Source organism: Pongo abelii, chromosome 11, assembly GCF_028885655.2.
Source record: "Pongo abelii isolate AG06213 chromosome 11, NHGRI_mPonAbe1-v2.0_pri, whole genome shotgun sequence".
Taxonomy (NCBI): domain Eukaryota; kingdom Metazoa; phylum Chordata; class Mammalia; order Primates; family Hominidae; genus Pongo; species Pongo abelii.
Window position 1 is genome coordinate 118689184 of NC_071996.2, and position 13917 is coordinate 118703100.

The 13917-nt window shown below is 43.2% G+C and overlaps 1 protein-coding gene across 1 annotated transcript in view; it reads left to right on the top strand.

Annotated features, from left to right (window-relative positions):
- Positions 1-2802: 2802 nt before the first annotated feature.
- Positions 2803-13917, top strand: part of ATIC (5-aminoimidazole-4-carboxamide ribonucleotide formyltransferase/IMP cyclohydrolase) — a gene marked incomplete at its 5' end in the record, with an annotated part of 37535 nt that continues 26420 nt past the window's right edge. Inside the window, 4 exon segments of the mRNA NM_001133328.1 lie at positions 2803-2856; positions 3159-3285; positions 8721-8797; positions 10215-10281. Of these exon segments, the coding sequence (NP_001126800.1) occupies positions 2838-2856; positions 3159-3285; positions 8721-8797; positions 10215-10281 (290 nt within the window).

Below are 13917 nucleotides of genomic sequence, written 5' to 3' on the forward strand. Positions count from 1 at the left end.
GTAAACATCTTTAAATGGAAGAGTCTGTAATGAAAAAGGCTGTACAAAATCAGTTTAATGCCGTGTTTTCTCTGTTATTATTATTTATTTATTTTATTTTTTCTTCTTTTTTTTTTTTTTTGAGATGGAGTCTCGCTGTCGCCCAGGCTGGAGTGCAGTGGCCCGATCTCGGCTCACTGCAGGCTCCGCCCCCCCGGGGTTCAAGCCATTCTCCTGCCTCAGCCTCCCGAGTAGCTGGGACTACAGGCGCCCGCCACCTCGCCCGGCTAATTTTTTGTATTTTTAGTAGAGACAGGGTTTCCCCCTTGTTAGCCAGGAGCCACCGCACCCGGCCTCTATTAATATTTTTTAGTTATACTTCATGTGTCTACATTTTCATTCCATCATGAGCTCCTTGAGGATAGTGCTTAGGTGATATTTATCTGTCTTCTGACACTGAGTTTCTGCCATCCAGGCAGAAAAGGCTCAATAAAAATGTATTGAATCGAATAAAGATTTGTAATTCACATGACAGACAAATGCGTAATGCCTAAGCAACTGTTTATTTCCCCTTATCAATAAATGTCAGCATTGTTTTCTCCTTTCCCTGCTTTCAATTTCCTGTAAAAACCTAATGGTGACTAGCCAAGGAAATTTCCTTTTTAAATTCAAATTTGGCAAACACACTGAAGACATGTGATAATCTTAATATATTCCTCGTAGGAATGTGAGAAGTGTTCAGAGCAAAGGGTTAACATATTTAGAGGTAAAAAAATTGATTCTAGGCTGGACGCGGTGGCTCACTCCTGCGATCCCAGCCCTTTGGGAGGCCAAGGCAGGTGGATCACCTGAGGTCAGGAGTTCAAGATCAGCGTGGCCGACATGGCGAAACCCCATTTCTACTAAAAATACAAAAATTAGCCAGGCATGGTGGCTCACGCCTATAGTGCCAGATACTCGGGAGGCTGAGGCAGAAGAATCGCTTGAACCTGGGAGGCAGAGGTTGCAGTGAGCCGAGATCGTGCTACTGCACTCCAGTCTGGGTGACAGAGCAAGACTCTGTCTCAAAAAAAAAAAAAAATTGATTCTAGTCAATAGGCATTTATTTTGGGGAGTAAAGAGATGGGAAGAATTAGAGAAAGGAAGAGGAAAAACAAAAATAAGTAGCATGCAGATAATGAGAAAATAGACTCATTTTTACAGCTGCGAGCTCAGACTAAAAGATAAACAATGCTATTACTTTGGAATATAATTCTAATAAAGAACATTAAAAAAGACTCGTAGACCACAATATGTATTTATTTTGTTGCAAAGGTGTCATTTTTAGAAAGAAACAAATGTGTTCAATTTTGCTTTCCCTGTTTTTAATGAATTAAGAAAGGTCTTCTCTTATCCTCTTTTAACTGTCATCATTCCTCTCATCCAGACTTGGGGCAAAGTAATATTTACAGGTTTGCAATAAGACACCATCTTTAAGCAGTTTTTAGGCACTTTTACAATACTGACTAAATTTTATAAAATAGTATTATAAATTAATATTTAAATTATAATTTTATAACGTGAAAATCAACAACGAATGTCAATTTCACTTCGTTTTGACTGTCATCTGTGGCCTCTGGAGTCCCTCACTTAAATCATTGGGCCTTGGTTTTATTTTTTAAGCCTATTAAAAAGGAGGATGAGGCCGGGCACGGTGGCTCACACCTGTAATCCCAGCACTTTGGGAGGCTGAGGTGGATGGATCACTTGAGGTCAGGAGTTGAAGACCAGCCTGGCCAACACGGTGAAACTCCGTCTCTACTAAAAATACTAAAAAAAAAAAAAAAAAAAAATACAACAACAACAAAAAATTAGATGGGTGTGGAGGCTGAGGCAGGAGAATTTCTTGAACCTGGGAGGCAGAGGTTGCAGTGAGCCGAGATGGTGCCACTGCACTCCAGTCTGGGAGACAGGGCGAGACCCTGTCTCAAAACAAACAAGCAAACAAGCAAGCAAACAAACAAACAAAAAACAAGTTGGGTGTGGTGGCTCACCCCTGTAATCCCAGCATTTTGGCAAGCCGAAGCAAGCGGATCACCTGAGGTCAGGAGTTTGAGACCAGCTTGGCCAACATGGCGAAACCCCATGTCTACTAAAAATACAAAAATTAGCCTGGCATCGTGGCGCCTGCCTATAATTCCAGCTACTCGGGAGGCTGAGGCAGGAGAAGCTCTTGAACCCGGGATGCGGAAGTTGCAGGTTGCACGTGACATAGCCGAGATCGCGCCATTGCACTCCAGCCTGGGCAACAAAAGCGAAACTCCATCTCAAAAAAAAAAAAAACAAAAAAAACAGAAAAACAAAAAAACAACAAACAAAAAGGGAGGATGGTAGATAACTGTCCAGATACTTTCCAGCTTTGCCGCTATATGAACTATTTCTTTTGTTTAGTTTTCAGCATGGGTGCTTCTGGCACTTTTAGGTACATTCCAGCTTCTGGGGACCGGCTGCCTAGAATAACAGGCATTTGCCCCAGAAGCCGTGGAGTGGCCTCACTTTGGGGTCGTGGGCAGATCGCTGGCTCCCACGCCTGGACTTTGGGATCGCAGGCAGGATCCCTTCCAGCCCAAGCACTCCGCCCAGGCGCGCCAGGCAGAGCCCCACCCCATCCCGCCGTTCCCTTCCGCCCCGGGGCGCGGCTCTTGCATCTGATACTGAGCAGAGTAGAGCGCCAGGCAGGGCCGGCGGGCCACGTGACAAGCCCGGAGACAGCTCCGCCCCCCGCTTCCTGAGCCTCCACATCCCGGCCGCCCTCCTACTTGCGCACGTGGTTCCGCCGCTGCTGCCTCCCGCTCGCCCTGAACCTAGTACCTGCAGCCATGGCTCCCGGCCACCTCGGTGAGGCCCTAGCGGAGCGGCGCGGTCTGCGTCCTCGCCTGCGGGACCCGGCACGGCAGGGGCGGCGCTGCGGGACTGAAAGCCAGCGTCCCCGCTCCCCGGCCGGGCCGCAGCCTGCATGGGGCCCGCCTTAGAGCAGCTCGCGGGTGTAGGACCTGGGGAGGCCCAGACCAGGCCTGCGAACGCAGGGTCCAGGTGCTGGCCTTGCGATTCGAGAATCTCCTCCCCTAGACCCTTCCAAGGCCTTGCAGAACACAGTGCAATGTGCTGCGAGTCATGAGAAAAAATGTCTTCTCTTTCAGCCTTATTTAGTGTCTCTGACAAAACTGGCCTTGTGGAATTTGCAAGAAACCTGACCGCTCTTGGTTTGAATCTGGTCGCTTCCGGAGGGACTGCAAAAGCTCTCAGGGATGCTGGTCTGGCAGTCAGGTAAGGCATAGCTAGTTCCATCAGAAAGGAGTGTGATCACATTAACCCGGAAGTATTGTATTCCAGGCACCAGAAGCAAAATGCCTTATTTACTCCTCCCAGTAGCGCTGTGAGGTTGGTGTAATACTTCCCCACTTTATGGGGAAAAAAAGTGAGGCTCAGAGAGATTTAGTAACTTTTAAGACCCTGGACGGCCGGGCTAGGTGGCACACGCCTGTAATCGCAGCTACTGGGAAGGCTGAGGCAGGAGAATCGCTTGAACCTGGGAGGCGGAGGTTGTGGTGAGCCGAGATGGCGCCACTGCACTCCATCCTGAGCGACAGAGAAAGACCCTGGACAACACACTGGAAGATTTAGCAACTTCTGCACAAGTTTAAAGAGTTGAGTAAGGGAGAAGTAGGATTGGAACCCGGGCTGTTCCTGATTTTAGGACCCTAGTCTTAGCCCCTTCCTTAAACAGATTAACTTAGGTGGGCCACTTGTTATGCAAGGAAAACTTCAGTTACTTTGACTGGTGATTTAATAAAACTTGACATCATGAAGATTCCAATTTACCTGCCTTCCCTTAGAATCTCTGGTAACCGTATGAAGGTGCAAATCGTTCATTCCCACGTTCACAAGCCCTTCATTAGCTGACTAGGCCATGGAAAGAAGGGACTTAGAAATGGTTAACCAGGATGCCATTGCTGATGTCAAGGAGTGGCATTCTGGGAGGAGAGGGAGGAGGTCTACTGAAAGGTAGAAAAATGAAAAAAACTATAGGATAGCTATTTAATAAACGTCAGTGAGAGTTGGGAGGAACGAGATGACCACCCCTGAAACATATTTTAAAATGAAAGAGATGAAGGATATCTGTCTGCTTTTTGTTGCCATGTGGAAAATTTGCTTCTTAGTTTCTAGATCCATGTAGAGGTAGGTTATTACCTTTTCTTTGTGCAATTCTCAGCTATGTGAGCAGTACACAGCTTCCCTAAATTTAACAAGTTCAGATGGTAAGAATGCCTTCCTTTATTAACAAATACATAACTGTGTATTTTCGGATGTCTTTTTGCATCTTGTCTCTGTGGTTTTCATGGGAAACCTGTGAGAATCGTGGCAGGCAAGTTGGCTCTTTGCTCATCAGCAACCAAATGAGAATTCAAAGTCCAGACCTGCGTGCTTTCCATTGGGCCAAGTTGGGTCCTCCTATGGTAATGGAACCTTTGTAAAGCAAAATCCTCATCTGTAGTCTCTTTTTTTTTCCCACCAAACTTTGTATTATGGAAACATTTCGGACACAAAAGTAGAAGAGTATAATGATCCCTTGGGTCCTATATCTGTCACCCACTTTAGGTACTTATCAACTGATTAGTCTTGTTTCTGTACCTCTACCCACTCCTCACTTATCTTCATTATGGTCATATCTTCTTTAAAAACTGGAAATGTAAATGTGTTTCTCTTCTATGAAAGGATAAGAAGTTCACCATGAGTGATTTATTTAGAGCCCAGCACAGTAAAGTTCACTGAATGAAGTGTAAACAACTTGGAGCATTTGTTTTTCCTGCAACAAAGGCCACATTCAGTTGCAGTGGTATTTTATTCAGTTGCAGTGGTATTTTATTCAGTTGCAGTGGTATTTTACATATATAAACTCTTACAGTCCTTATAACAACTTTTTAGTGTAGGTAGTGTTATCCTCATTTTATAGGTAAGGAAACTAAGCAAAACGTACTTAAGTAACTTGCTGGAGATTACACAGCTAGTAAGAGGCCAAGATTTTTTTTTTTTTTTTTTCCTGAGACGGAGTTTCACTCCTGTTGCTCAGGTTGGAGTGCAATGGCACTGTCTCAGTTCACTGCAACCTCTGCCTCCCAGGTTCAAACGATTCTCCTGCCTCAGCCTCCCAAGTAGCTAGGATTATAGGCGCCCACCACCACGCCTGGCTAATTTTGTTGTATTTTTGGTAGAGACAGGGTTTCACCATGTTGGCCAGGCTGATCTCGAACTCCTGACCTCAAGTGATCGCCCACCTTGGCCTGCTGGGATTACAGGTGTGAGCCACCGCACCCGAGGCCAAGATTTTGTAGGGGTGGAAAGGTGTGATCCTTTGCTCTCCATTGTAAACGTCACGGCCAATATTTTTATAAGAGAAGACAGGTTATAGTAAGAGAAAAGCATAACAAATTTATTTAACAAAGTTTTACATGACATGAGAGCCTTCAGAATGAAGACCCAAAGATAGAGGAAAAACCATCCATTTTTATGTTTAGGTTCAACAAAGAATGGACAGAAAGATGGAAGTATGATTGGACAGCAAGGATATGGTGTATGCTAGCAGACTGAGGTGGAGAAAGCCAGGAAAGCCTGTCTGTCCAGATTCTTCTTGGCTTCTCTAAAATTCTTTCTCCACCCCCCGAGGGTCTCTTGACCTACTATTGGGCAAGGAGATGAGAGGATTTCTTTATGGCCAGCTCCTAGACAGAAAGCCAGCGAAAAGTTAGAATCATAAGCTTAATTCTTATGACTGGCTTTGGGGAAAAAGAGTTCTAGTTTCTGTAAATTGCCCTGGGGAAGAGAAATTCTCATTTCTGTGACTTGAGGGAAGAATGAAGAGTGAGAGGCAAGAGGGCAGGAGAAAGCTAGCTTTTTTTTTTTTTTTTGGAGAGGATCTTGCTCTGTCACCCAGGCTGGAGTGCAGTGGCACAGTCATGGCTAATTGTAGCCTCGATCTCCCAGGCTCAGGCAATCCTTCCACCTCAGCCTCCTGAGTATCTGAGACTACAGGTGCACACCAGCATGCCTGACTAATTTTTGTATTTTTGATAGAGATGGTTTCACCATGTTGTCCGTCTGGTCTTGAACTCCAGGGCTTAAGCAATTTTGCCTGCCTCGGCCTCCCAAAGTGCTGGGATTACAGTTTGCGATCCACATGCCTGGACAAGGTCTTGGTTCTGGCTGGGCACAGTGGCTCACGCCTGTAATCCCAGCACTTTGGGAGGCCGAGGCTGGCGGATCATCTGAGGTCAGGAGTTTGAGCCCAGCCTGGCCAACATGGTGAAACTCCACCTCTGCTAAAAATACAAAAAAGAATCAGCCAGGTGTGGTGGCGTGCACCTGTAATCCCAGCTACTCAGGAGGCTGAGGCAGGAGAATTGCTTGAACCCGGGAGGTGGAGGTTGCAGTGAGCTGAGATTCCACCGCTACACTCCAGCCTGGGTGACAGAGAGAAACGCTGTCTCAAAAAAAAAAAGATCTTGGTTCTGAGGCTGCTTCTGAGCATATTTTTGGGTGTTGTTATCTGCAATAATTTTATCCCAGGAAGTTAACCATTACCTTGTCATGAGGTAAACTGATGGATTTTAATTAGTGAGTATACAGCAGTGAGCATACGTAGAATTATTTCCCAAGACTACAGCCATTATGTATAAATTCTTCAGTTCAAAGGAGTAGCAAGCTTTTTAATTACCCCAAATGTTTAATTCTAGAAACAAATCTGCCTTCTCTAGGTTTTAAGTGACTGTCTTCATTTGGAGGAAATGGATTTTATTTCCTGAACCCCAGGAAAAGAAATTTTGAATTTGAAAACATTTATGTCACCAGTTTGTGGGTGTTGGAACTGTGTGTGTCGTTGGTCAAACACCAGTCATTTGCAAATGACTCCCCTTAATAGGAGAGTCTACCCAGGAAATTCCATATCTTACTGGCAGAACTTGGTGCTTCAAAGTATTTATTATAGTCTCAGCTACTTGGAGGATTACTTAGTAAGCCCAGGAGTTCTAGGCTGCCATGCACTGTAATCTTGCCTGTGAATAATTACTGTACTCCAGGCTGGGCAACATAGTGAGATCCCATCTCAAAAACTATATATGTTGATTGTAGAAAATTCGAAAATATGGACAACTATAAAGAAGGTAGTGAAAATAGATTGTAATTCTTAACATGTTAGTATATTTTTCTTCTAGCATTTTTATAAGCATGTAGTTTATTTCATAGCTTACACAGAAGGTAGATGCAGTTTTGCTTCCTGCTTTATTTATTTATTTCTTTTTATTTATTTATTTTTTGAGACAGAGTTTCGCTGTTGTTGCCCAGGTTGAAATGCAGTGGCACGATCTTGGCTCACTGCAACCTCCGCCTCCCAGGTTCAAGCAATTCTCCTGCCTCAGCCTACTGAGTAGCTGGGATTACAGGCATGCCCCACCATGCCTGGCTAATTTTGTATTTTTAGTAGAGGCGGAGTTTCACCATGTTGGCCAGGCTGGTCTCGAACTCCCTTACCTCAGGTGATCCATTCACCTTGGCCTCCTACAGTGCTGGGATTACAGGTGTGAGCCACCCCACCCGGCCCCTGCTTTATTTTTTCTTATATATTGTGGCATTTTTACACACCATTACAACTTATAAAGTCTGCCAGAGTGTTCATGGTTACAACTTTCTAGGGGTCTGCTTTTTGATATGGATTAATATTTACCGTCCTTCACTTGACCCTTTGTCACATTGTGTGATTATTTTTTCTAGTTTGCTTTTTTTTTCCCCCATGTAAAACTTTTTATTTAACATTTCTGTAATCAGACCTCTCAATCTTTTGTTTAAAACTTGGAAAGCATTCCTCACATATTTAATTTTGCTACATGCATGATTTTTTAAATGCTAAACCTTTGATTCATAAGGAATGTATTTTTGTGTGGGTTTAACCAGTTATTCCAATAGCAACACCACTTTATTAAACAGTCTTTTGTGTCTTCACTCACTTGATATGCCATCTTCATGTGTTGTTGTTGTTGTTTTTTGAGACGGAGTCTTGCTCTGTCGCCCAGGCTAGAGTGCAGTGGCATGATCTCAGCTCACTGCGACCTCCGTCTCCTGGGTTCAAGTGATTCTCCTGCCTCAGCCTTCCGAGTAGCTGGGATTACAGGTGCCTGCCATCCCGCTTGGCTAATTTTTTGTATTTTTTTAGTAGAGATGGGGTTTCATCATGTTGGCCAGGCTGGTCTCAAACTCCCCTCCTCAGGTGATCCACCTGCCTCGGCCTTCCAAAGTGCTGAGTGTTTACAGCCATGAGCCACCGTGCCCGGCCAGGGATATTTTTAATGCTTTTTGTTACATACTGCCAAATTCTCAGTTGTACGTCTTAGTAATATTTAATGAGTATGGCTTATGATTCAGTTTCTAAATTCTCTGAAAATTATAAAACCAATGCTGTAATAGTTACCAATTATCCGTGAACATACACAACAGTTAGGAAATACATTAAATAAACTTTTTTTCAAAAGTAAATAGAATTTTACTTAAGAAATCAAGTATAGTGAAATACTTTAAAAAATCAGAATTTTCTCATTGTTGAATTCAGGCTCAAAATCTCTTGAAATGAAAACAGTAGATGCTTTGAATAGTGAAAATCACAATTCAGCCACACCAGTAGTACCATTCTGTTTATCTGTTTATCTGTTTTTCAGAGATGTCTCTGAGTTGACAGGATTTCCCGAAATGTTGGGGGGACGTGTGAAAACTTTGCATCCTGCAGTCCATGCTGGTAAGTGGTTGGTATCTTTACTGTAAAACAGTCAGTGGTTTCCAGGAATATTTTAGTTGATAGCATCCGAAAATGAAGAAAAAGGCTCAAGAGAAATTTACATATAAAGTTAGTGTCATGAAGTTGCTGCCAGATTTCATAATACGTTAGAACTGGTTTAAAATCTGGCTTGTCTTACTACGTGATGAATTCAGATTGTTTTCCTCTGCTTGCTATTAGTCCTGACCTGATACCTAATTTAGAGTCTGGTGTTTCCTGCTCGAGTTGCTGAAGATATTTAGATTTCATAGTATGAAAATACTTTTAAAATAGTTCAAACTTAGAATGAAGCATCACAGTGTAACTGACTTGCAAAAGAATTTTTTTTCAAAGTGCTTTGCATTTGTTCGTTCACCTGAGAATGAATTGTATATAAACCAAAATGGCAAGAAACTGGTATCCTCCTAGTTTGTCAGTTGTGGTACAATTTGGTGAATAAAGCTGAATGGCTACAGATCATCAGACAAGCCATTGACTTACAGGAACACAGACTGTTCTGGAACTAGCAACAGTTTTGTAAAATTCCTTTTACCTTTTTTACGTTTTATCGCTCAAGAAACTGGGATCAAGAACTGAAGAAAAAGATTTTTAAATGTATCTTTTTTTTTTTTTGAGACAGGATCATACTCTTGCCCAGGCTGGAGTGCAGTGGTGCGATCATGGCTTGCTGCAGCCTCAGTCTGCCTCCCAGGCTCAAGCAGTTCTCCCATCTCAGCCTCCCAGGTAGCTGGGACTATAGGCATGTGCCACCACGCCCAGCTAATTTTTGTATTTTTTATAGAGACGGGGTCTCACCTTGTTGCCCAGGCTGGTCTCGAACACCTGGGCTCAAGCGATCCTCCACCTTAGCCTCCCAAAGTGCTGGTATTACAGACATGAGCCACTGTGGCCAGCCAGATATATCTGTTAATCCTAATTTTTTTGTTTGATAACTCCCCAACTACATGTTTGATATTCTTTAATTAAGAATATTATGCTGGGCATGGTGGCTCTTGCCTGTAGTCCCAGCACTTTGAGAGCTGAGACAGGAGAATTGCTTGAGCCCAGGAATTTAAGATCACCCTGAGCAACATGGCAACACCCCTCTTCTCTTTAAAAAATTGAAAAGACCAGCTGGGTGTGGTGATGCATTCCTGTAGTCCCAGCTACTTGGGAGGCTGAGGTAGGAGGATCACTTGAGCCCTGGAGGTCAGGGCTATAGTGAGTTGTGATTAAGCCACTGCAATCCAGCCTGGGCGATAGAGCGAGACCATCTCAAGAAAAAAATTTTTTTTTACTCAATAGGATTTAATTTGATTGAAGACACTACGTTGAAAGAAATTCCTTAATCTGACTTGTTTTTTGAAGCTAATGACTTTGTTTAACTTTGTTAAATTAGGAATCCTGGCTCGTAATATTCCAGAAGATAATGCTGACATGGCCAGACTTGATTTCAATCTTATAAGGTAAAAACCTGAAATTGAACTTTTAACACATTAAGGACCAACGACAAAGACTATGCCAAACCTGGTGTCCCTGTTTTTTCTTAGTCACTATAAACCTTTACTGCGCACCTTCTGTGTGACTTTGTATGTGTGTAAGCATTTTGGTTTGGCCAGATTTATATACCAAAATACATACTTAAGTAAGTTTTTTAGGAAGTTACAATCTAAATCTTAGTATGTATAGGTTGAGTATCCCTTATCTGAAATGCTTGGGACCCAGAAGTGTCTTGGATTTCAGATTTCTTCGGATTTTGGAATATTTGCAGGTAACATACCAGTTGAGCATCCCTCAGAAATCCGAAATACCCCAGTCAGCATTTCCTCCAAGTGTCATGTTGATGCTCAAAAAGTTTCACATTTTGGAGCATTTCAGATTTCAGGTTTTCATATTAGGAATTATCAGCTTGCACAACTAACTGAGTTATTTGCATAAAGATACTGGCTGTTTCTCTTAAATGTACATAACAGCTTTATTGAGATCTAATCCACATACCATACAACTCACCAATTTAAAATGTACAAATCAGTGGTTCACAGAAGTTGTGCAACCATTACTGTGTTAGTCTATTCTGCATTGCTATAAAGGAATACTAGAAGCTGGGTAATTTATGAAAATAGGTTTCTTTTGGCTCATGATTCTGCAGACAGTACAAGAAGCATGGTGCCAGCATCAGCTTCTGGTGAGGGCCTCTGGAACTTTATAATCACAGTGGAAAGCAGAGGGGGAGCTGACATATCCCATGAGGGAAGAAGCAAGAGAGAGGGAGAGGAGGAGTTGCCCGGCTCTTTTAAATTTTATTCTTAATTTAATTTAGTTTTATTTTGAGACAGGGTCTCGCTCTGTTGCTCAGGTTGGAGTTCAGTGGCATGACCTTGGCTCGCTGCAACCTCTGTCTCCCGCGTTCAAGTGATTCTCCTGCCTCAGCCTCCTGAGTAGCTGAGATTACAGGCGTTTGTCACCACGCCCAGCTCACTTTTACTATTTTTAGTAGAGGTGGGGTTTCACCATGTTGGTCAGGCTGGTCTCGGAACTCCTGACCTCAAATGATCCACCCACCTTGGCCTCCCAAAGTGCTGGGATTAGGTGTGAGCCACCATGCCCGGCCTGCCCGGCTCTGTTAAACAACCAGCTCTACATGAATTCAGAGTGAGGACTCATTATGGGGAGGGCACCAAGCCACTCATAAGGGATCTCCCCCGTGACCCAATCATCTCCCACCAGGACCCACCTCCAACATTGGGGATCACATTTCAAAATGAGATTTGGAGAGGACACACATCCAAACCATATTAATTGCCACATCCAATATTAAAACATATTCATCACCCCCACCCTAAACCCTATACCCATATGCATTTATTCTCCATTTCCCCAACGTCCTCCAGCCTCGGCAACCACCAATTGTTATGTCTCTGATTTGCCTGTAGTGGACATTTTCATACAAATGGAATCTAACAATATATGGTTTTTTTGTTCCTGGCTTCTTTCACTTAGCATGTTTTCAAGGTTTATCCATGTTATAGCATAGTATCAATAGTTCATTTCCTTTTTAGTGCTGAAAAATAATCCATTGTGTGGTCATACCCTGTTTTGTTTATCAGTTCATTTGTTGATGGACATTTGGGTTGTTTCTACTTTTTGAATATTATGAATAATGCAGCTATAAATATTTGTGTATAAGTTTTTGTGTGGACATACATATTCATTTCATTGGGGCATATACCTAGGAGTGGAATTCCTTGGTCATATGGTAACTATGTTTAGCTTTTGAGGAACTGCGACCCTGTATTTCAGAGTGCTGCACCATTTTACATTTCCAGCAGCAGTGTGCTGGATGGGGTTCCGGTTTCTCCACATCCTCATCAACGTTACTATCTGTCTTTTTGATTCTAGTCATTCTAGGGGTTCTGAAGTGGCATCTCATTGTGGTTATAATTTGCTTTCCAAATAATGTGGAACACCATTGCATGTGCTTCCTAGCCAGTTGTGTACCTTCTTTGGAGAAATGTCTGTTGAGACCTTTTGTCCATTTTTAGTTGAGGTATTTATCTGTTTATTATTGAGTTGTAAGTTTATTTCCTCTCATTCGATGGATTGTGTTAGCCTTTCTTGATGATGTCCTTTGAGCATCACAAGTTTTTTCTTTTTTTTGAGACGCAGTCTTACTCTTACCCAGGCTGGAGTACAGTGGCATGATCTTGGCTCACTGCAACCTCCACCTCCCAGGTTCAAGCGATTCTGCCTCAGTCTCCTGAGTAGCTGGGGTTACAGGTGCCAGCCACCACACTTGGCTAATTTTTTTGGATTTTTAGTAGAGATAGGGTTTCACCATGTTGGCCAGGCTGGTCTTGAATTCCTGACCTCAGGTTATCCTCAGGCCGCCTTGGCCTCCCAAAGTGCTGGGATTACAGGCGTGAGCCACCATGCCCGGCCCACAAAAGTTTTTAATTTTGATGATGTTGAATTTATTTTTTCTTTTGTTGCTTGTGTTAATGGTGTCATATCTAAGAAAACATTGCCTGATCCTCAGTGATGAAGATTTTTGTGTATATTTTCTTTCTTTTTTTTTTTTGAGATGGAGTTTCACTCTTGTTGCCCAGGCTGGAGTGCAGGCGTGATCTCGGCTCACTGCAACCTTCGCCTCCTGGGTTCAAGCAATTCTCATGCCTCAGCCTCGCAAGTAGCTGGGATTACAGGCGCCCGCTACCACGCTCAGCTAATTTTTTTGTGTTTTTAGTAGAGACGGGGTTTCTCCATGTTGGCCAGGCTGGTCTTGAACTCCTGACCTCAGGTGATCCACCCGCCTCGGCCTCCCAAAGTGCTGGGATTGCAAGCGTGAGCCACTGCACCCGGCGTGTGTACATTTCTTTTATTTTAGTGTTAGCTCTTATATTTCAGTCTTTGGTTCATTTTAAGTTAATTTTTATATACAGACATGAAATAGAAGTCTTATTTTATTTTGTATGTGGCTGTCTAGTTGTCTCAGCATCATTTGTTGAAAAGACTGTTCTTTGCCCAATTGAATGGTCTTGGCACCCTTGGTCTGTGTGCCTGCAGTTATGCCAGTACTGCACTATTACTATAGGCTGGTAACAAATTTTGAAATCAGCAAGTGTGAGTCCTCCAACTTCGTTTTTCTGTTTTTGTTTTTTATTTTTATTTATTTATTTATTTGTTTTTGAGACGGAGTCTGGCTCTGTTGCTTAGGCTGGAGTGCAGTGGCGCTATCTTGGCTCACTGCAAGCTCCACCTCCCGGGTTCACGCCCTTCTCCTGCCTCAGCCTCCCAAGTAGCTGGGACTACAGGCACCCGCTACCACGCCCAGCTAATTTTTTTGTATTTTTAGTAGAGACGGGGTTTCACCATGTTTGCCAGGATGGTCTTGATCTCCTGACCTTGTGATCCGCCCACCTCGGCCTCCCAAAGTGCTAGGATTACAGGCGTGAGCCACTGCACCTGGCCCTAACTTCGTTTTTCTTGTTCAAGATGGCTTTGACTCTTCAGGGTCCCTTGCATTTCCACATGATTTTTAGAATCAGCTTGTCCATTTCTACAAAACAACGCAGTTGGAATTTTCATAGGGATTGTGTTGAATC